This window comes from Hyperolius riggenbachi, chromosome 1, assembly GCF_040937935.1.
Source record: "Hyperolius riggenbachi isolate aHypRig1 chromosome 1, aHypRig1.pri, whole genome shotgun sequence".
NCBI lineage: Eukaryota > Metazoa > Chordata > Amphibia > Anura > Hyperoliidae > Hyperolius > Hyperolius riggenbachi.
Genome location: NC_090646.1, coordinates 350,491,485 through 350,514,107, shown reverse-complemented (window position 1 = coordinate 350,514,107; position 22,623 = coordinate 350,491,485). Strand labels below are relative to the sequence as shown.

General features: G+C 42.4%; 1 protein-coding gene across 6 annotated transcripts in view; it reads right to left on the bottom strand.

Annotated features, from left to right (window-relative positions):
- Positions 1-22,623, bottom strand: part of FCHO1 (FCH and mu domain containing endocytic adaptor 1) — a 340,362-nt gene that overhangs the window by 229,159 nt on the left and 88,580 nt on the right. For 4 of the 6 annotated variants that reach the window (XM_068234105.1, XM_068234106.1, XM_068234107.1 and 1 more), the window contains exon 3: positions 19,238-19,329. In XM_068234105.1, coding sequence (XP_068090206.1) covers positions 19,238-19,329 — 92 coding nt within the window. Of the gene's footprint in view, positions 1-19,237; positions 19,330-19,688; positions 19,743-19,796; positions 19,864-22,623 lie in introns of those variants that run through there. The other 2 variants (XM_068234109.1, XM_068234104.1) reach the window with 2 other exon arrangements.

The following is a 22,623-nucleotide window of genomic DNA, read 5'->3' as shown; positions in this document are numbered from 1 at the left end:
CACAATCTGCATCTGCTGGCAACATCATGAACTCTCTGGATGAACTTCCTATGTCTCACCAGCAGATGTCACCAGTCTCTTCAGGGATTGCGCAGCCTGAACCGTTCTCTGCGCACCAGCAGAGGTCTCTACTTCAGAAACATTTCTGTTGCAGACTGCTAATGAAGGCAGGTCTGGGATCACATGGACATAGTCACCTGACCTCCCAGCACACCAGTTCTCTCCTAGTTCATCAAGCCTGTTTCCTGGTCCTGATCCCTGTGTTCTAGCCTTCACTGCCTTGCTCTTGTTACTTGCCGTGTATGACTTTTTGCTATTCTCTGACTAATCTTTTGCCTAGAGTGGAGGACACCTGCATCGACAGGCTGAGGATACAAACTGAACAGAATACTCTTCCCTTGTTCAGATCCTCTCTTTAGTGGGGGCACACCACAGCTACCACTTATGCTGCTTGACATGGAAAAATCAAGCCTTAAAATAAATTATTAGACTACTACACTGCCAAATAATTTTCTTTATTTTAACAGTAGCAGCAATGCACCAGTTTAACATTTATAAAATTATTGCCCCCTTTAATTTACAACTGCACTGTTCCACTCTGGGGTGGGTGGGGAGGGTACCCAGCTATGGTTTTCGTGGAGTATTTCTAGCTCCACAGCATCCTGTGCTTATTGAAGAAAAATTAAATCTATATATATCAGAGTGTTGTCATTATTAAAGGAGACACACACCATTACTAAATTTCCCCCTGAAAATCCACTTGTAGCCCTCTTACTGCTTCATTTCCTACCCTCGGCTTATACTCGAGTATATACGGTTTATATATAAATTATTTCCTGAGACAAAACTCTGAGGGAAGGGATTTAGGGCTCAGCCACACTATAAGCGCTTTTCTGAGCACTTGTGATTGATTAGCGCTTTCTGAGAGCTTTTTAAAAATCGCTCCCATTCACTTTCATTAAAATCGCATGATTTTTACTGCAATTTTAATGAAAGTAAATGGGAGCTATTTTTAAAAAGCGCTCAAAGCGCTAATCAACTGCAAGCGCTCAGAAAATCGCTTATAGTGTTCCTGAGCCCTAATACTGTTCTGAGGTTGAATAGGTTAAGGGTGCATACACACATCAGACCATAGTCTTTGGAAAATGAAAGATCACAGACCAATTTTACCCCCTTCCATGTAGTATGAGAGCCATACCTACACAGTCTATTTTATGGAACTGAACTCCCCATCAGATAGAAATCTTTGCAAGATGCTGCACACAGAGATGCTGTACACATTCAAAAGATCAGTATCTGCAAAAGATCTGTTTCTGCAAAATGCATTCATAGTCTATGATATCTGCAGATCCTCATACACACCTTGTTTAAAGGGAACCAGAGATTAACGTTTCACACAAAATAAACAGATCAGTCGATAGCTTGTAAAGAATAAATGCTCTACCTGATAATTTCGCCGCTCTGGTGTGCCTTTTTTTAGTGTTTTTTATCCAATATTGCTCCAGGAAAAATCAAATATGGCCGCCGGCTCATATTCCTTCTGCTTCCGGGTTATGAGTTGTTCTGGATGTGCTGTCTAGGCTATATGAGACTATAGACAGGCAGGGCTGCTGCTGCAGGCTTTCATCTGTGTGCTTTCATTTTGGTATGATTTGCAGCTGCCTGTAGGAAGGGTCTCTCATAGGAATGAAACTGCAGTCATCATCAGTATCTATGCTGAGAGCACACAGATCATATTGCAGGCTTGCAGCCACACTTGTCTGTTTCAGAGATTCTCTCTCAGCAGCTGCAGCCCCTCCCATGTCATCACAGCTCTCAGTATGCAAAGCAGGAAATCTGACAGGCAGGCTTGGGCTTGAAAAGACTCCACAGAAGAGTGACTCAGCTATAATGATTCCAGGTCAAACCTAGACTGAGCCAGTAGGGGATTCTTATCACAGCTACTAATAGACTAATTAAGCAGATAAGATTGAAACTAAAAGCAGGGTAGGTGTTTACTGTCATGTTCCCACTGATAAATGTAATAAAATACATGAGGGTGCTTCGTCTCTGGTTCTCTTTAACAAACATTCATCTGCAGATCAGATCCACCAGTATGGATCTTCAGATCTGCAGATGATTGTCTGATCTGCAAATGTATGTCTGTTAAACAAGGTGTGTATGAGGATCTGCAGATATCATAGACTATGAATGCATTTTGCAAGAACGGATCTTTTGCAGGAACAGATCTTTTGCAGATACTGATCTTTTAAATGTGTACAGCATCTTTGTGTGCAGCATCTTGCAAAGATTTCTATCTGATGGGGAGTTCAGCTCAATAGAATAGACTGTGCAGGTATGGCTCTCATACTACATGGATGGGGGTAAACTTGGTCTGTGATCTTTCATTTTCCAAAGACTATGGTCTGATGTGTGTACGCACCTTAACACTGACAGGCTTATTACCATAACGGGCCATGTAGACATGGTGTGGGAAAATAGAACATAGCTGTTTAGTGCCCAGTCATTGCCTATTGCCTCATGAACAACTGACCATTGAAACTAGTTGGAAGTTGGCAATAGTAGATTTTTGTTATTAACAAGTTTTAGAGTATTAAGATGTTTTAAATATAAACCTTTCCAGCACATTGCACTTTACTGCACCTTGGACCTGTTGTCTAACAACACTATGCGCAAGTGATTGTCATCTGGACATCATGTACAGTTTTTACTGTAAAATGCTCATTACAAGTGCATTCTCTTTAAGTAAAGTGGCATTGGGGCTGGCTCCTTTTAAAGTGTAGTCGAACCAAAAGCTTGGGTACAAAATCATATATTTACCTAAGACAAGGTAAGCCTCTGCATCGTAATGAGGTTCCCCTCGTTGTACTCTGTAATATGTGAAGGAGCTGTGCTCTGGGACATGGTACTAGACATGGGCTTGTCAGTAATCTGATTGGGGCCACGCTCCTCTTCAAGCACAAGGGCTGCTGTACTGTGCAAACATGGTCACGCTTCTGCAGGTTCTACTGCGCAGCAGAAGTCAATGCTATTGCACAGGTACAGCCATGCTTGCGCCAGAAGAAGTGTGTGGCACCGATCAGCTGGAGGGTCTGCAAACAGCACTGGGGACCGGAGGACAGGGAGGGAGTCATCAATAGGATCCAGAGGCTTACATCTCCAAAAGTATGTGTTTCTGAACCACAACTTTGGCCCGAGTTATTTTTAATAAAAGTCCTGCACTAGGAGAAGTCCTTTTCAGTCTGTTTTGTCCCCACTAGGCTTCCACAGACAAGGAAGAGCTGGAACTGCAATCTGAGCCTGAACACAATGCTGAAGAGCAGCGCCTGACACCCTCACATGGAGGGTGTCGGTTTCCCCTGCAGACATTGACTGCCCAGTGTAAACTGTGAAGGGATAAGAGCCTGTAAACGGGCAGCATCAGTTACCACAATACTGATTACTTCTTTATCATCCTGGCTGTGTGACAAGCGGTAGCTGCAACTATTCCGTTGTTATTCCTAGGGGAAGCGTAAGTGTTGGGGTGAGTGACTTCTGGGAGCTGTTTATCATACATTTTCTTCAGGACTGAATTGTTTATAGGTGACCCAGGTGAACCGAGCCAACATTTAGAGCACAGAGGCATACAATATTTCACGTAATTGAGTACTTCTCTGACATTTTTGTAAATATGTTTTATGATATCTTTTCATGGGACCACACTGAAGATATGACACTTTGGGGCTGTTTTACTAAATCTACTGGGATAAAACAGTGCGGGTTAATATTAGCAAGCTCTTGCACTTTTTTTTTTTTACTTTAGTTACCCTTTAAGCTATGTACACACCTTCAATAACTGTCACCCATAGGGACCAGGACCCGATACCTAGGAAGCCCTTTGCATCCACAAGAGGGGAGCCACAATGAGTACATGGCGTCTCGGCGCCAGTCAGTTCGGCGCAGGGAGAGCTGAATGACGGTTCTCCTGCTGCCGCAAACTCATTGGTGGTATTAAATACTATTCCCCCACCAAGTTGTCGCAACTCAGACAGGGATGTAATTCGGGTCCGGCAGCCGCCAGAACCCAGAATTAACGATACAAGGGGCGTGCAGCATAGCATTGCTGCTATGACGGCACCCAGCCTCAGCACTGAAATAACCTGGTTCGAGTTCAGATACACTAACTTTCTAGTGTAAATAATCTCATCAGGAGACCTTAAAGAGAATCTGTACTCTAAAATTTTTACAGCAAAAAGCATACCATTCTATTCATTATGTTCTCCTGGGCCCCTCTGTGCTGTTTCTGCCACTCTCTGCTGCAATCCTGGCTTGTAATTAACAGTTTTAGGCAGTGTTTACAAACAAACTAACCAACTTGTGATAGGTTCACATAAGCAGAGTGTGTGAGTCATACAGAGCCAGCAGGGGGCCTGCAGAGGGTGTGTATCGGTTCTATCCAATCACAAGCAGCCCTGCACATTCCACACATTCAAGCCTTAGCCGACAGAGCCGACAGAAGGAAACAGATTAGATCATATAACAGAGATAACACAGCCACTGTGCAATTAGGAAAAGCTGCAGTAAGCCAGAGCACATTAGAACAGGCAAAGGAACTTATAGGATAGAAGAACTAAGGCTGGAAATTTTGTTACAGAGTCTCTTTAAAATCATTGCAGATGGCTAGACACGTCAAAAACTAATTGTAGAACATTTCTGTCTGTATGCAGAGCCTCATAAAGTACAAGATAAGCAGTCAACAAATGTATACCTAGTTAAGGAGAAGTAAAGTGAGAGGAGCAATTAATTACTAACAGAAACAAATGATTTCCTAGCAAACAGTCCTGATAGCATTATGCAGTACTAAGCCACAGCGCTGCCCACACATCCTGATAATTCCTCTGGGCTACCTCAGACCACAAGACAGCATTTATATATATATTGTGTTTTTAGTTACAAGCCTTGTTTAAAATAAAAGTAAATTTTGGACACTCTGCTTACTAAGCTATCAGTATACTTAGATCTTTGCCCGAAGCTTGGCTTTAATGGAAATGTAACCACAATGCTAAAATGTATACTGACAGACTATGGATTACTGTTTTACTTTAAAAAGGTCAGACTGGTGATACTTTACTACTTACTGTACGTGACAGTAACACATAGAAGAAAAAGTCATTTCAAGTGCATTTTCCTTGAAAAGAAACATGCTTATTTATCTGTGTACACAAGGTATTTTAGCTTTTACAATTTTTCATGATGGTTATCTTTAAAATAAGATGGTTCCTGTTTTATTGCCGCTTACCATGTAAATTATAACTTCATAGAGAGTAGCCATCGCCAAATCAGGAGGCTTGACTATGTAAGGTTAAGACACTTTATTACTACAAACCGTAAAGCTATACATAAAAAAGGAACAGGTTTTTTTAAAAATATACCTGGTCTTTAAACCTAAAAAAAGAAAGTGACTGGCATTCAAGTGACCTTAAAAACACATATAATCAACAAATCAGAACAAACATTGTAAAATACGTCTCTTTCAAGTGTATAGTGCAAAGTTAACCTTTTTTTCCAATTAGGTAATGGAAATGAATATAACACTTTATTCCCACATTTAAACTTTCATAGAACAGTGACCTTGGTCTTTGCACTGCAAAACAATCTATGAAATCCATCAGTTAAGCTGCAGACAGCAGGAACATACCCCAATGTAATACCTTCCACCAAACATCCCGCTCGAAGGCCTCATTCACACTAGTCAGTGAGTTAAAATACATGAAAATGCATGAACAACTCATGAATGAGTTTGTGAGTTGCTGTGCATTTCCACGCATTTCCCTGAGTTTTAAAGCATTGTCAAATCACTGAGGTGAAAGAGGGAAAGCAAAACAGCTGATTCATGGGGTTCATCTGCTTAATACATGTGGTAAAACTCACATAGCATGCATTTTCATGAATTGTAATCACTCTTTGAGAGTTAAAATGCACTGCACAGCAACTCACTGTTGTACGTTGAATGATACAATAAAAGTCTATGGACTTTCATGTTCCCTTGGAAAACACACACTATGGCCAGCATTCACAAAGGGCTGATTAATTAAAAAGAATGAGCTCAGTAAAATACTGCATTCGGTATTTTATACTTTTTTTGCCCAATTCACAAATATTGTGCAGTAGACGTTTTGTAATTTACAGAAAAAATGGGCTTCAATTCACAAAAACCTGTTCGTTAATAGCAGAAGAGTGGAGTGATCTCTGTTTTGTTACAAGCTGTACCGTGCAGTGACGGCATTTCAATAGTAAAAGGCATCCCAGACATCCCTGATTGTACATGTTTGCTATAGTTCCTCTGCTCCCTCTGAATCTATTAGTCTTTAACATTTTATTTTATTGCCACAGTTTAGATGAACTTCTAAGAAACATAAGACAGGCTATGCTAAGCTAAGCAGAAGCAAAGTCTCATTCATTTCCAGGTGTTTGGCCTAAGTGCCTATAACAAAGACAGAGGATTCCCTGTATTTTCATCACCATACTCTGTGTAATGTTGTTTACAGTAGTGTGTAAATAAGGGTATGGATGCGGGCCATATGTCTGAACAAGACATCACCCACTTTGACTATTCCTCAGGGCTTCAAAAAAATTCCAGCTTCTACTGCAGATTAAAAAGTCTAAAATACCTTTTTCTAGTTCACTTGGATTAGAGCCCTTCTAAATCAACAGAGTTCCCGACCAATTTTCAGAACTCTGGCGTTTTTGTGGATTGCAAGGAAAGCACCTTTATAATGGGAATCTCTGCGACAGATTTACACTGAATGCATACCGATTTTCAACCTGGCACTGCACTTTTCTTGCGCCTGGCACTATCTATTGTATCTATTCCTTTACTGTTACTACTGCTGTCTAACATAACAGGAAACCATTGGTGGGGGAACTTTAGCCTAGTGGTGGCAGTAACTCTTTTAATCAAAGAAGTTTAAATGCACTGTTCACACTGGCTGCCATCCAGTTGCCTTTATGAACTACCCAATATATTTACTTATCTATTTTATTTGAGGCATCTGGCAGTCTTAAAAGTTGCTGTTCGCATAGAAAAGCGAGAAAAAGGACAGTAAAACATTACCCTCTGCTAAGAGTGCTGCTGTAGGGGAAAGTTTTATGCTTGTTTGATGAAGGTGCAGATATACAGCACACTCCGCCAACTACGACTGGTGACTATACAGCTATTGACCCTTAAAGAGACACTGAAGCGGAAAAAAATGTATGATATAATGAATTATATGTGTAGTACGGATAATTACTAGAACATTAGTAGCAAAGAAAATATTCTCATATTTTTATTTTCAGTTATACAGTTTTTTGTTTTTTTTTATAACAGTGCATCATTCTCTAAAATTTGCACACTACTCAGCATTCTAAATGATTTTACAGAGCAGGCTAGTGAACGTTTGAACTGTCCTCTGCAGGAAAAAAAAATACACTTGAGATAAGTTTCGGAAGACAGAGCTCTATGCGACTTTGAAAGTTGTGGAAGTCAATGGCTCTTTTGCATAGATAACAACTGGAGTTTCCTAACTCTTCCTGTACTGGAAGCAATATTAGACTTATGTTTCTGCTCCAAATGTTTTATTTCTTAGCTGTACTACACATACAAATCATCATATTTTTTTTTCGCTTCAGTGTCTCTAATTGTAAAGCTTGTGAAGCACACCAATGCATTGTGTACAGTAAGAAACTTCACTGCATCCAATAAATCCGCTTTATACAACTGTCAAAAAATATCTTTACAAGAAGCTTCAGTGAGGAAAGGGATTGTGTTTATGAATTCTACGATTCACACAAAAAGATCATTTGTCAAGGCATCAAGAAGCACATACACCAGCGCTCAAGTTTCTTCTTAGGCAGAGAAACAGATTCTGGTGGCCACGGGAAAGAGGAAAAAGACAATAAAATAAACGTTTCTACCTTTGGTCAGTAGAAAATCTGCTATTTTTCATATGGGTTTATGGATACAGACGCATAACTAAAAGTTACACAGCACAACTTTTACTAAGGACCACTCTGAATTCTTTGATTCTCTGATGAGGTCTGGAAGCACAATGTGATGCTACATTCATGGGTTTGTTTGTTTGTTTTTTTTTGGGGGGGGGGGCTAAGAGTGTGCAAGTTAATGTACTTTAAATGACATTAGCTTAAAAAGGTCCAACGCCTGGAAAATTAAACCTTTTCTGTTTCAATACAGTTTATTGAATATCAAATAGTTTAACAATAAAGCATCAGTATATGGTGTATCCATTTTAGCTAAACATAGTGCATAGGTTGAAAACAAGTGATAGTAACAATGTGAAATAGTTAACATCTTCAAATATATGTTTATCTGTAAATATATGTTGAGTAGACTGGATAGACATTTAAAACATGAAGTAAACGCATCTGGTATAAGAGACACGTAAATGTAGTTGTTATTTTGAATCAAAGAGGGAAGAATCTATTTCCAATTTTCTGGTTAAAATTTTATGGTGGTAGTAATCAGAGCACTCTTAATTTAACATTGTGAGTTGGTAGTCAGTGGACTCGTTATACCTGATCCATTTTTGCCAGATAGTATTATAAGAGCTCACAGAGACTAGTTTACAGTGGACCAGGTATTCCATATTTCTAGTTTTCTCAACCTTGAAGTACCATATTTTTAAAGTTGGGATAGTTTTTGTGTTCCACAGGGTAGGTATAAGGGAGCGTGCTGAGCTTATCAGAGAGGGCAGTGCTGCTCCCGGTGAGTATGTGATACGCTGTGTAAAAAGAAAAAGTCAGGTTCTAATTGAAAGGTTTCTCCCAGGATATTTTGGATAGTATTATGTACATCGAACCAGAAGGGACTAAGTAGAGGGCAGAACCAAGTGATATGTAGCAAAGAGCCCACATCTTTTTCACATCTTCAGCAATGTTTCAGAGCTGAATTTGTGTAGTATTTCTTGGGTCCTATACCATAAAGTTAAAAACGTAAAGTTTTGTTCTTGAACCCAAAAGCTTCTGGATGTTTCGTAAAAATTAAGAATTATGGTGTCCCATTGTTGCTTGGTGATAGTTTTGTTTAGGATATGGTTCAATTTTTCTTGGTAACTTAAAGCGGACCCAAACCAAACTTTTTTTTATTCAAAATATTTAGTTGCACTATTCTGACACATACAACGATAAATAAACACTCCTTCAAGCCTATGTGCATTTCAGTGCATGCTTTTCACCCTTCTATTTTCATAACTAGGGCTATACAGGTGGCAGCCATTACTTCTGAGCTTAGTAGGAGGTTTTAGATCATGGGTGTGTCTGTCATCAGCTACCCTCCCTCACAGGGAGATCGTCTATGTGAAATCTCACACAAGCTGAGATCACCTCCCCTGTGACATCAGTAGCAGCCTGTGTTTTGTTTTCGTTTTTTATCTCCTCCACCAGTTTGCCAGATTCTGTCCCGGCAATATGAAAGGAAGGGAGGGGTTCCTCCAATAAATGTAAAATATTTTATATTTGTCATCATGCAGCTGAAAAAAGGCTGCTATTTATTATTATAATTTAGAAAATAGATTTTATTTCTGAAATCTTGTATTTTTAATTTGGGTCTACTTTAAGTTTACAGTTTCATTGAGCAATAAAGCAAAGGCCCGTGAAAGGAGGTGTTGCTTGTGGTTTGTTGAGATTAGTTTTTCCTCAAAGACAGTTCTAGACCATTCTAGTAGGTTGTTGCTTTTGAGCAAGTTAAAGGGACTCCGAGCAGTGCAGAAACTATGGAAAGATGCATATCATTTTAAAGCTCTCCTTCTCCTCTTTCCAATGATATATAAATCGCCGCCCTACACCTTTTAGTTTTCGCTATTTTCACGACTGAAATTGCCACGGCTGCGATTTCGATCGTGAAAATAGAGAAAACTAAAAGGTGTAGGGCGACGATTTAGGGGTCGTCAGAAAGAGGAGAAAGAGAGCTTTAAAATGATATCCATCTTTCCATAGTTACATTGTATTACACAGGGCGACTTTTTCCTAAAGTCAGCAGCTCCATTCTGCTGAATTACAAATTAACAAGCTGACACATCATTGCATTCCAGCGGTTCTGGAGGTGTGTTTAGCTTCTAAGGGTACAATGGTTAATTTGCATATATTCAGCAGTGATGCCCTGGGAGACATCTCAAGCTCACTCCAACCTGAATTATCCAAATTCTTTCTGTTTTAAAGAGACACTGAAGCGAAAAAAAAATATGATATAGAGAATTGGTTGTGTACTATGAATAATTACTAGAAGATTAGCAGCAAAGAAAATATTCTCATACTTTTATTTTCAGGTATAGAGTGTTTTTTCTAACATTGCATCATTCTCTAATATGTGCAGATTACACAACACTCAGCATTCAAAATGAGTCTTTCAGAGCAGTCTGTGAAGTAATGACCTCTCCTCTAGCAGAGAAAAAGTAAACAGTTTACTTACAGTTGAGATAATAAAAGTCAGATAACAGCCCTATCCATGACTAACTTAATCGGAGAGCTTAATGGCTTGTTTACATAGAGATAACAACTGGGAGTTTCTCAACTCTTCCTGTACTGGAAACAATTAGACTGATGTATCTGATCTTAATGTTTTATTTCTTAGCTGTACTACACATACAAATCATAATATCATAATTTTTTTTCCGCTTCAGTGTCTCTTTAAGAAAGCAAACTTTTGTTTTTCTTAACATCTTAGTAAGGGGGCTTTTATGACCATTGTAGTCCCTTACACACTCCAATGAGTTCTGGGTCACCATGGGCTTGCTGGTTAGTCCGTACCTCTCGGTGTTACAAGCCCTATTGCATAGAGCCAAATTAATACATGCCATGCACTGATGAGGATCAAACAATCCGAAACAGTCTGTATGCATGTTGGATTATTATGGCTCTGTACAAATTAAAGGACTTACGAGGCCAAAAATAAAAAAAAAAGTTAAAAAAAAGTGAAGTACCTGCGTCTCTTTAAAAGACACGGAGGACGCCATCCGCGCCCTCCGTGTCATTCCGCTGGGTCCCCGCCGCTCAATAGACCCCCCCAGCCTGTCACGACCGCAGGGCCCGGGTCGGGCTCTCCTGCCTCTGCCAAAATGGCCGGAGCTGGCCGCGGCTGCGCAGTCCGCACCTGCCGCGTGTGCGGCTGCGCAGCTCTAGGGCCAACCCCCCGATCCACGCTACAGTAGCGTGGATCGGGGGGTATTAAGGGCATACATATGTATATATGTATGTATATATATATATATATATATATATATATATATATACACACACACACACACACACACACACACACACACACACACACACATACATACATACATACAGTACAGACCAAAAGTTTGGACACACCACCTCATTTGAAGAGTTTTCTTAATTTTCATGACTATGAACATTGTAGATTCACACTGAAGGCATCCAAACTACGAATTAACACACGTGGAAGTATAGTACATAACCAAAAACTGTGAAACAACTGAAAATATGTCATATTCTAGGTTCTTCAAAGTAGCCACCTTTTGTTTTGATTACTGCTTTGCACACTCTTGGCATTTTCTTGATGAGCTTCAAGAGGTAGTCACCTGAAATGGTCTTCACTTCACAGGTGTGCCCTGTCAGGTTTAACCACCCTGGCGGTATTGACGAGCTCAGCTCGTCCAGGAAAAACTTGCTGAAAGTGGTTTTGACGAGCTGAGCTCGTCAATACCGCCAGGGAGATTTCTTGTTTCTCTTCCCCGCCGGCTGCACTTTTCCCTCATCAGAGGGATTCCCCAGGATGGCTGGATGCCTGTAAGCACACTGTGGGTAGCGATCTGTGCTACCCACAGCATACTGAACTAGCATCCAGCCACCTGGGAATCCCTGTTCAGCCGGCGGGGCAGAGAATGTGCGGGGCTGTGCAGGTATTCCCCTTCTGATCCGGCGGGTGGCTGGTGCGGGGATCCCCTCTGTGGGGGGGGGGGGGTGTCCCCTTCTGTGCTGGCTGGTAGTGGCAGGCGGGGATCCCCTCTGTGAGGGGGGGGGGATCCCCATACTGTGCGTGCGGGTGGCCCTTCTGTGTGTGAGGGGGGGTATCATCCTTCTAAGGGGGCTAGTCGTGGTCAGTCAGGGACACCCCCTCCTGTGGTGGGGGGGAGGTGGGTGTCCCCATCTATGCGGGCTGTGGGTGGCCTCTCCCTCCTCTTCCCCCATCCCTCCCTCTCTGTCCCCCGTGCCCACCCTCACCCCTGATCCTGTGTCTCCCCCCCCCCCCCCCCCGATCCCGTTTCTCTCCCCTGTCAGAAGCCCTGCTTTACTCACCTGAGGGCTTTCTCCTGCGCCGGCCGCGACGGACACCCTCCTCCTCCATCGCCGAAGTCCCGGTCTGTGTAATTACAGTACGCAGCTTGGTGACGTCACCAAGCTGCGTACTGTAATTACAGAGAACACGAGACTTCGCGATGGAGGAGGAAGTGTGCTGCTTCCGCCGCAGGAGAAAGCCCTCAGGTGAGTAGATCAGGGCTTCTTACAGGGGGGAGACACGGGATCGGGGGGGGGGGGGGGGGGGCACAGGATCAGGGGTGAGGGGGGGGCATGGGAACAGAGAGGGAGGGATAAGGAAGAGGAGGGAGAGGCCACCCACAGCCCGCATAGATGGGGATACCCACCTCTCCCCCACCACAGAAGGGGGTGTCCCAGACCGACCACGACTAGCCCCCATAGAAGGGGATACCTGCCCCCCCCCAATGCACACACAGAAGGGCCACCCGGCCACCCACACGCACAGTATGGGGATCCCCCCCACAGAGGGGATCCCCGCCGGCCACTACCAGCCAGCACAGAAGGGGAGCCCCCCCCACAGAAGGGACACCCAGCCACAGTTAGGGGGCATCGGGGGCAATGGGGTTGAGGGGGCAGAGGCACCCGCAAACCTAGCTCCCTATACATATGACTCCCTAGACCTGGCTGCACATCTGTCTCCTATACACCTGGCTGCACATCTGTCTCCTATACACCTGGCTGCACATTTGTCTCCTATACACCTGGCTGCACATCTGTCTCCTATACACCAGCAAACATCTTGCTCCCGATATACCTGGCAAAACATCTGGCTAACTATTCCTGGCCAATACATCTGACTAACTATACCTGGCTGCACATCTGGCTAACTACACCTGGCTGCACATCTGGCTAACTATACCTGGCTGCACATCTGGCTAATACATCTGGCTATACATCTGGGTCTTATACTCACCATTGGCATGCTGATCCCTCGCCGCGTACCTCTGATAGCTTCCCCAGTGCCTTCTTCCATGTCCCTTGGCGGATTTTGCTTCTCCCTTGGCGATCACATGTCCCCCGTCGATCGGCGTTGATGGCACCAATGTCACACTGCATCATCAAAATCTCGCAGCAAACACTTTTTTAAATTTAATTCAATACAATAACCTGTATTGAATTCAATATAAAAAAAAAAAATTATTGCAAAAAAAAAAAATTGGTTGAAAATTATTGGAAATTAATTGAACCACTTTTTGCACGGAAATCCTGGGGAAATAGAACGCCAGGGTGGTTAATAAGTGGGATTTCTAGCCTTATAAATGCGGTTGGGACCATCAGTTGCGTTGTGGAGAAGTCAGGTGGATACACAGCTGATAGTCCTACTGAATAGACTGTTAGAATGTGTATTATGGCAAGAAAAAAGCAGCTAAGTACAGTATTTTAAGAAATGAAGGTCAGTCAGTCCGAAAAATTGGGAAAACTTTGAAAGTGTCCCCAAGTGCAGTCTAAAAACCATCAAACGCTACAAAGAAACTGGCTCACATGCGGACCGCCCCAGGAAAGGAAGACCAAGAGTCACCTCTGCTGCGAAGGATAAGTTAATCCGAGTCACCAGCCTCAGAAATCGCAGGTTAACAGCAGCTCAGATTAGAGATCAGGTCAATGCCACACAGAGTTCTAGCAGCAGACACATCTCTAGAACAACTGTTAAGAGGAGACTATGTGAATCAGGCCTTCATGGTAGAATATCTGCTAGGAAACCACTGCTAAGGACAGGCAACAAGCAGAAGAGACTTGTTTGGGTTAAAGAACACAAGGAATGGACAATAGACCAGTGGAAATCTGTGCTTTGGTCTGATGAGTCCAAATTTACGATTTTTGGTTCCAACCACCGTGTCTTTGTCCGTGCAGAAAAGGTGAACGGATGGTCTCTACATGCCTGGTTCCCACCGTGAAGCATGGAGGAGGAGGTGTGATGGTGTGAGGGTGCTTTGCTGGTGACACTGTTGGGGATTTATTCAAAATTGAAGGCATACTGAACCAGCATGGCTACCACAGCATCTTGCAGCGGCATGTTATTCCATCCGGTTTGCGTTTAGTTGGACCATCATTTCTTTTTCAACAGGACAATGACCCCAAACACACCTCCAGGCTGTGTAAGGGCTATTTGACCAGGAAAGAGAGTGATGAGGTGCTGTGCCAGATGACCTTGCCTTCACAGTCACCAGACCTGAACCCAATCGAGAGGGTTTGGGGTGAGCTGGACCGCAGAGTGAAGGCAAAAGGGCCAACAAGTGCTAAGCATCTCTGGGAACTCCCTCAAGACTGTTGGAAGACCATTTCAGGTGACTACCTCTTGAAGCTCATCAAGAGAATGCCAAGAGTGTGCAAAGCAGTAATCAAAGCAAAAGGTGGCTACTTTGAAGAACCTAGAATATGACATATTTTCAGTTGTTGCACAGTTTTTGGTTATGTACTATACTTCCACGTGTGTTAACCTTCCTGGCGGTAAGCCCGAGCTGAGCTAGGGCTATGCCGCGCAGGAGGATTTCTCAGGCCCTACTGGGCCGTTTTGCATAATTTTTTTTTGGTACACGCAGCTAGCACTTTGCTAGCTGCGTGTACTGCCCGATCGCCGCCGCTCCGCGACAATTCGCCGCTACACACCGCGGCGCCCAGACCCCATGCGCTGCCTGGCCAATCAGTGGCAGGCAGCGCTGAGGGGTGGATCGGGACTTCCTTTGACGTCACGACGTCGGTGACGTCATCCCGCCCGTCGCCATGGCGACGGGGGAAACCCTAATGGAAATCCCGTTCAGAATGGGATTTCCAGACGCGCTTGATCGCTGGAGGCGATCGAAGAGGGTGGGGGGATGCCGCTGCGGCTGTCATGTAGCTAGCACTAGGCTAGCTACATGATTTAAAAAATAAAAAATAAAAAAAAAATAGTGCTGCGCTGCCCCCTGGCGATTTTAATTGATTAAAGTCATAGTTTGGATGCCTTCAGTGTGAATCTACAATGTTCATAGTCATGAAAATAAAGACAACTCTTTGAATGAGAAGGTGTGTCCAAACTTTTGGTCTGTACTATATATATATATATATATATATATATATATATATATATATATATATATATATATATATATATATATATATATATATATATATATATATATATATATATATATATATCCACCCCATACGCATAAGTGATGGTAATGAGTACCCTATGCACATCACTGTTTGCACATAGCACCCCATACACATCACTGATTGCACATAGCACCCCATACACATCACTGATTGCACAGGGCACCCCATACACATCACTGATTGCACAGGGCACCCCATACACAGCACTCATTGCACAGAGCACCCCATACACATCAGTGGTGGTACAGAGCACCCCATACACAGCACTCATTGCACAGAGCACCCCATACACATCAGTGGTGGCACAGAGCACCCCATACACAGCACTCATTGCACAGAGCACCCCATACACATCAGTGGTGGCACAGAGCACCCCATACACAGCACTCATTGCACAGAGCACCCCATACACATCAGTGGTGGCACAGAGCACCCCATACACATCAGTGGTGGCACAGAGCACCCCATACACAGCAATGGTGGTAGAATGTGTTATATGAGGTTATTGTGTGCCTCATACCCATCAGTGATGTGGCACAGAGCACCCTATACACGAGTGATGGTACAGAGCACCCCATACACATCACTGCTTGCATACATGTGTGGTACAATGCACAAAAGCCATCTAAATAGTTGAATAATGGCCACCAATAAAGTATGGAGGTGATAAAACCTTTATGTAAAACACATACTAACTAAAATGAGAAAAAACACAGAATCCATGCTCATCACATCAAGTGAGGACACTTATGCTGTGCTCCCACTTCAGGGGACTGACATTTTTTGTCATTTCTCAGCTCATTGCCAATCTGACAGTGAACAGCTCACATTATATATAGGAGCTGTTCATAGCCGTTTATATATAGGAGCCATCACTCTGCAACAGATCCGTGGGATCAGTTAGGGTAATCATGCCGCACTTTGCTACACTCCACAATAATCCCGGGCAGGCGGATGCGTTCTTCTTCCATATAGCCTATGGGGGTAAAGCATCTGCCCTGGGCTCGAGCCAGATCACAGCGGACCATCAGAACGGACTGTACGCTGTCCACTCCTGCTGGCCGCACAAAATCTGAACATTTCCAGTCCAGTCCTGTCCTATCAGTTTTACCTTACAGGATTGCAACTGTACACTTTTTGTGTGCGTACACACACACATAAATCTGATACAAAACCCACATGACAGGACTGGAAATGTATACCTTTTATGTCTGAACCAAGCCACAGAAAACTCATACAAAACTGATACCAACTGTCAAAAACTGACAGGACAGGACTGGACAAGAGGAACTGTAATGTAAATAATGTGAATAAAATAGCTGTTTTGTTTTTTTATTTTTTAAATATTCATTCATAAATCATTTGCTCAGCGTTTGCCCATTGTAAGATCTTTCCTCTCACTGATTTAAATTCTGAAATTTATCACTGGTGGTGACATTTTTAGTTCTGCCAGGTGATTTCTGCGGAATGTTTGTTTACAAAGAGATCTATGCACAGAGGGAGATGCCACTTGCTTGCCAGTTGGAAAAAGCCGTTATTTCCCATGATACAATGAGGTTCAAAGACATGGAACGGTCAGGGTCATCGCCCTGACATCACATTGTGGGAAGGGTTACACCACAATATCACATACATCCCTGATAATCTATTAGAGAAAAGGTAAAGTTTTCTCATGGGAAAGGGGATATGAGCTACTGATTGGATTGAATTTCAATCCTTGGTTTCAGTTCCAAGGTAAACTGGAGGTGCCAAAGTGGGTGTGGCCATACAGCAAAATCAGTTAACCATTTGCACATTCACATGCAAATGCTCACTGCAGACCAAACATCTAGAAACCACTGCGATATCTACAGCCAAGATAAAAGCAGAGGTCTTGGTTAGCCCCAAAAATACATACAAAATCAGGAGAGCCTCTGTGCGGTGTATGCAACTATGCAATTTTTTTTATTTTTTTTTAATAGCCAAGACCTCTGCTTTTAACTCAGCTGTAAAGAGTTCAGTTCAGGCATTTGTCCCCATCCCCCCTCCACCTCCTGTGTCCTCACTGAAACTCAGTCTTGTCTCCTCTTCCAGAGGCAGTGCATCTTGGAAACACTCATGAATGAGGATAAGTTAGTCCCATGACTGTTGACATTTATTTTATAATAAAGATATTCAGAGATGTTTATGTACTTATTTGAGTGTAGGGAATGTTTGAGAGGTGTAAGATGAATACAAAGGCTGAAGCAGGGCAATGGTTGTAACGCTTTTATTTACTCCAATGGACACCTTCCCAATACTATGAAATTCTCCAAACTGCAGATATTTTTATATACATTTAGGTGATCAAGTCAATAGTGTATTAAAGAGCTTTGTTTTTAACGGTGTCTGCCAACATAACCCTCAAACTTGGACTAGTCTTTACATAGTTCAGTCACAGAAATTCAGGCTATACCCGATTCTCTAGGTCCTTTGTGGGTTCCAGACAGTTATGTAGCAGTGTAAATTATCTGGATGACACTGGATGCCAATGTACACAGGGCCAGGAAACTTGAGTGCTCTGATAACCTGGCTTAGTCTCCCTTGTCATTCTTCTTCCCAATTAGAAGAAGCTGGACTCCAATCACAATAGCCCAATCTGCTGCAAAGAGAATATGCACTCCTTTATTTGCTTCCCAGACTGCTCCGAATGTCCAGCCGAGAAAGCACATATGATCTAAGCTCAACCACAATTACGAATAAATTCCTTTTATTGCGCAGCGTACATAATGCAGACAAGCACGACGTTACGGTCAAGTGCCTAAAGTACAACCATGCAGTCCATGTTTGTGGATATACACAAAGGTAGACCATTCAGATTACTGAGACACATTTGAGGTTATTGTACAAAAAAAAATGTACTACCAGTGGGACAAGTTTAGAAATATCTGTTCTATTTCTAACCTTGCAGTCCAACCTCACAGGATAGGCTATACAACCCATACACATATAATGCAGGCCTTCTCCAAAGCCGTATTCAAGTCCTAGGGTTGCCTGAAATTCCCAGCACCTTCCCTAATGTAGCTCAAACAGACATTAGATATGTGTTTGAAGTGGTACAGTGAGATCATTGTTAAACTAAGAGTGGAGAGGTTTAAAATGATAGCTTATATTGTACCAGCGTAAATCTTTAATCTGTCAACATCCGTTTCAGGATCCTCTTCTAGCCATCCAGTACATATTATACTGTAATTAATTATTATTATGTATTTATATAGTGCTGAGATTTTCTGCAGCACTTTTACCTAGTGTATATAGTTATGTCATAGTCATTGTCTTATGTTCCTTTAGCAATCTAAGGCCAAATCTGTGGGAAACCAATTAACCTATCTGCATGTTCTTGGGATGTGGGAGGAAAACTGAGTACCCAGAAGAACATGGGGGAAACATACAAAACTCCATGCAGATAGTCTCCTGGTCCAGATTTGAACAGGGGTCCAAAGTGATGAAAGGCAAGAATAACTTTCCACTATGCTACCAAAACTATGCCCAAAACAGAACTTAGGACTGGTTGCTGTATGTTTCTGCATATAGCTGGGATTTGTAACATATAAATTATATGAGTATACAATAGACATTGGGAGCATGTCGTTTAAATAAAAAGTACTGTACTTAAAATTGCACAACATTCTAGGATCTTTGAAAACAGATTGGTTATATAAAGATGATAAAATAGGTTACTTATCTGAAATCATACAAATATTTCCATTTCAACCATAAGAGTATATGATATGTACTAAAAAGTATAAATCTGCATGTGAACACCAGAAAATATAAGTATATATAGTAGAAACAAAAGCCTTACCTCTCTCGTACAAAGTCTGCCAGTTCTTTGACGGAAAGCTGTCCATGTTTCATGTTGTGGTACAGCACAGCAAACCCTGTGTTTTTATCACCCTGCAAAGAAGGACTCATTAAAATAACATAACAGTATCTGATACTAATAATTTAGTAGGAAGACTGACACCAGTCTATATAACACAGGACATTTACATCAGCCATAACAAGTCACAAAACGGAAGATGATGAGACTGTAGAACTGGAGACGAGAGTCAGAAAGCACCGTGTAGTAGGACAATATTACTGATAGGTAGGTAGATGAACTTGACAGAAGAGAGGATAACGTGATGGAAGAGACATATATAAAGTGAACAAAATAAACATACAAAATATAAAAACTAAACTGCACACAAGGATACACAATTGTATGTGCAATAATCTACTGTACATCCATTATGAATCTGCTTGCTTCTTACAGGGGAAGTAGGCAAGACCGAGAAAGAGAAGAAGAAACTGTAGAATGATCTAATAGGAGTGTGAATCACAGATGTGCAAGCCTGCATCGGACACCTGCAGAGACATACATAATGCAGGATGTCAGATGACAGGGCTGGCCTTTGGTTGGTGACAATGCTGGTCTGTGTGCAGCTCGATGGCACAGAAGGAGTCTGTGTGCTAGGCTGAGGCGGCTGTTCCTGTTGCCAGGGGAAACTAGTCAGCAATGGTTACTAGTCTACTTCTCTCTGAATGCCAACAAGGCAACATCTAATACCCACATTACCGATAATTTTGTCTCAAGAGCGCATTGGAATTTTGTACTAATGAATTCCCGTTGCATGTAATTCTAAAATTTGTACTGTAGATCATACAATTCAGGACATCTAAAACAAGTTAATGTACACTAAAGTTAAGCTGACCTTGCAGGTATTTAAAATATTGCAAGTATTGTAGAAGAAAAGCAAGTGGAATAGCACATCTCTGATATGAATTACACTAGTTCCATTACAGATTTTAGCAAAGCCCTACAGTCGATGGACCCTTTAGGATAGATATGGTAAAATGCATCCTTCCTGTAAGAGGTCAGCAGTTTGGTTGAGTACTATTGTTTCTGATATTTCAGTACATTTTACTTACACAGATACAGAAGTTGCTGGCGCATTACAAACCACGACACACTTAAAGGGATACTGTAGGGGGGTCGGGGGAAAATGAGCTGAACTTACCCGGGGCTTCTAATGGTCCCCCGCAGACATCCTGTGCTGACGCAGCCACTCCCCAGTGCTCCGGCCCCGCCTCCGGTTCACTTCTGGAATTTCTGACTTTAAAGTCAGAAAACCACTGCGCCTGCGTTGCCGTGTCCTCGTTCCCGCTGATGTCACCAGGAGTGTACTGCGCAGACACAGACAATACTGGGCCTGCGCTGTGCGCTCTTGATGACATCAGCGGGATCGAGGACACGGCAACGCAGGCGCAGTGGTTTTCTGACTTTAAAGTCAGAAATTCCAGAAGTGAACCAGAGGCGGGGCCGGAGCATCAGTGAGCGGCTGCGCGGGCACAGGATGTCTGCGGGGGACCATTAGAAGCCCCGGGTAAGTTCAGCTCATTTTCCCCCGACCCCCCTACAGTATCCCTTTAAATCTGCACAGTAAAAACTGATGCACCTTCACAGCTGTGTACAGTTTTTTTTAATAAAATAGTTTATTCAAAGAATTATAACATACAAGTGAAAGGAAACGCACAAAATGTCCAGCATTTTTTATGACAACTACAGCCACAAGAAATGAGAGTCAGGCAATACTACCATGGTAAGTAGAGACATAGGCTGAATTTCAATCCATATACAGTAAAGAAAAAGTATGTGAACCCTTTAGAATTATATGGATTTCTGCACAAATTGGTCATAAATTGTGATCTGATCTTCATCCAAGTCACAACAATAGACAATCACAGTCTGCTTAAACTAATACCACACAAATAATTCAATGTTTCCATGTTTGTATTGAACACACCATGTAAACATTCACAGTGCAGGTGGAAAAAATACGTGAACCCTTAAGCCCCATCTACACGATGCGATTCTTTATACGATTCGATTACGATTCGATTTAAGATCTGATTAAATCCAACATGTCCGATCGGGATTCGATTTGATTCAATTCGATTTGCCATTGTTTTGCAATGGCAAATCGAATTGAATCGAATCCTGATCGGACTTGTTGGATTTAATCAGATCGTAAATAGAATCGTAATCGAATCGTATAAAGAATCGCATCGTGTAGATTGGGCTTTAGACTAATGACATCTCCAAGAGCTAATTGGAGTGAGGTATCAGCCAGCTGGAGTCCAAACAAATGGAGGTGTTGGTTACATCCGCTTTTCCTGATGTGAATGATGCCTCTTACAAAAGAGCTCTCAGAAGACCTAGATTGTTGACTTGCATAAAGCTGGCAAGGGTTATAAAAGTATCTCCAAAAGCCTTGCAGTTTATTGGTCCACGGTAAGACATACTTTTTCTTGCTACTGTACATAAGAGATAAAAATATTGACCTATTCCCCCCCCCCCCCCCCCCCCCGGCCAGAGTCATCAAACACCACCCACTGAGCACAAGTCATCTCAGGAAGGGCCTCACACTGCAAAGCCTCCTCAAAAGGAAGTGATCTATAACATCTTAAATATTCTAGTCATATAACAGCTGTATACTATTATTTTTCAACATAATACAATTTAACTTGTAATTGATGAGAAAAACACTCTCCGTCCGTTGCTAGCTGTGTTTACTCTCGGTATATCTCCTATATGGGGGGCTAAGGACGGATTCTGTTTAACAATCGCCCAATTCTGACAAATAGATTTTCTAATTTTGTCCGCCATGGGGGAGTAACCGAACGTCAAAGACATTCAATCCTCTTTTGTTTTAGGTCTAGACCCCCGAGACACCAACTCTTTGTGATCCTGTGATTCTGCTCTTCTTTTAGCCTCTTCCAATTTTTTCTCATCATAACCTCTTCTTTAAAATCTTTCAGTTCACTCAAAGGCCTGTTCTTGAAAATCATTCTCTGCTGAATGGTTTCTCTTTAGTCTTAAGTATTGGCCACATGGTATAGCCTCAACGACACTAGAATGGAAACTGTTGGCATGCAACAATGAATTCGTAGCAGTGCTTTTTCGGTACCTTTTGGTACACAGCTTACCATTCTCGAGCGTCTCTTTTCAGCTGGAACGCAGCGTGACCAAGTGTCTGAGTGACACGAAACGGCTGTCGCCTTTCCTCCACCAGTGCCCGCCAACCACCTCCTCCACCATGACTGCTTACAAGGTCAGATCGTAGAATTCTACATGACTGCATGATTGTTTCCTTTTGGATGTAATATTTTTCTGGCCAATAAACACAGCTAGCAACGGACAGAGGG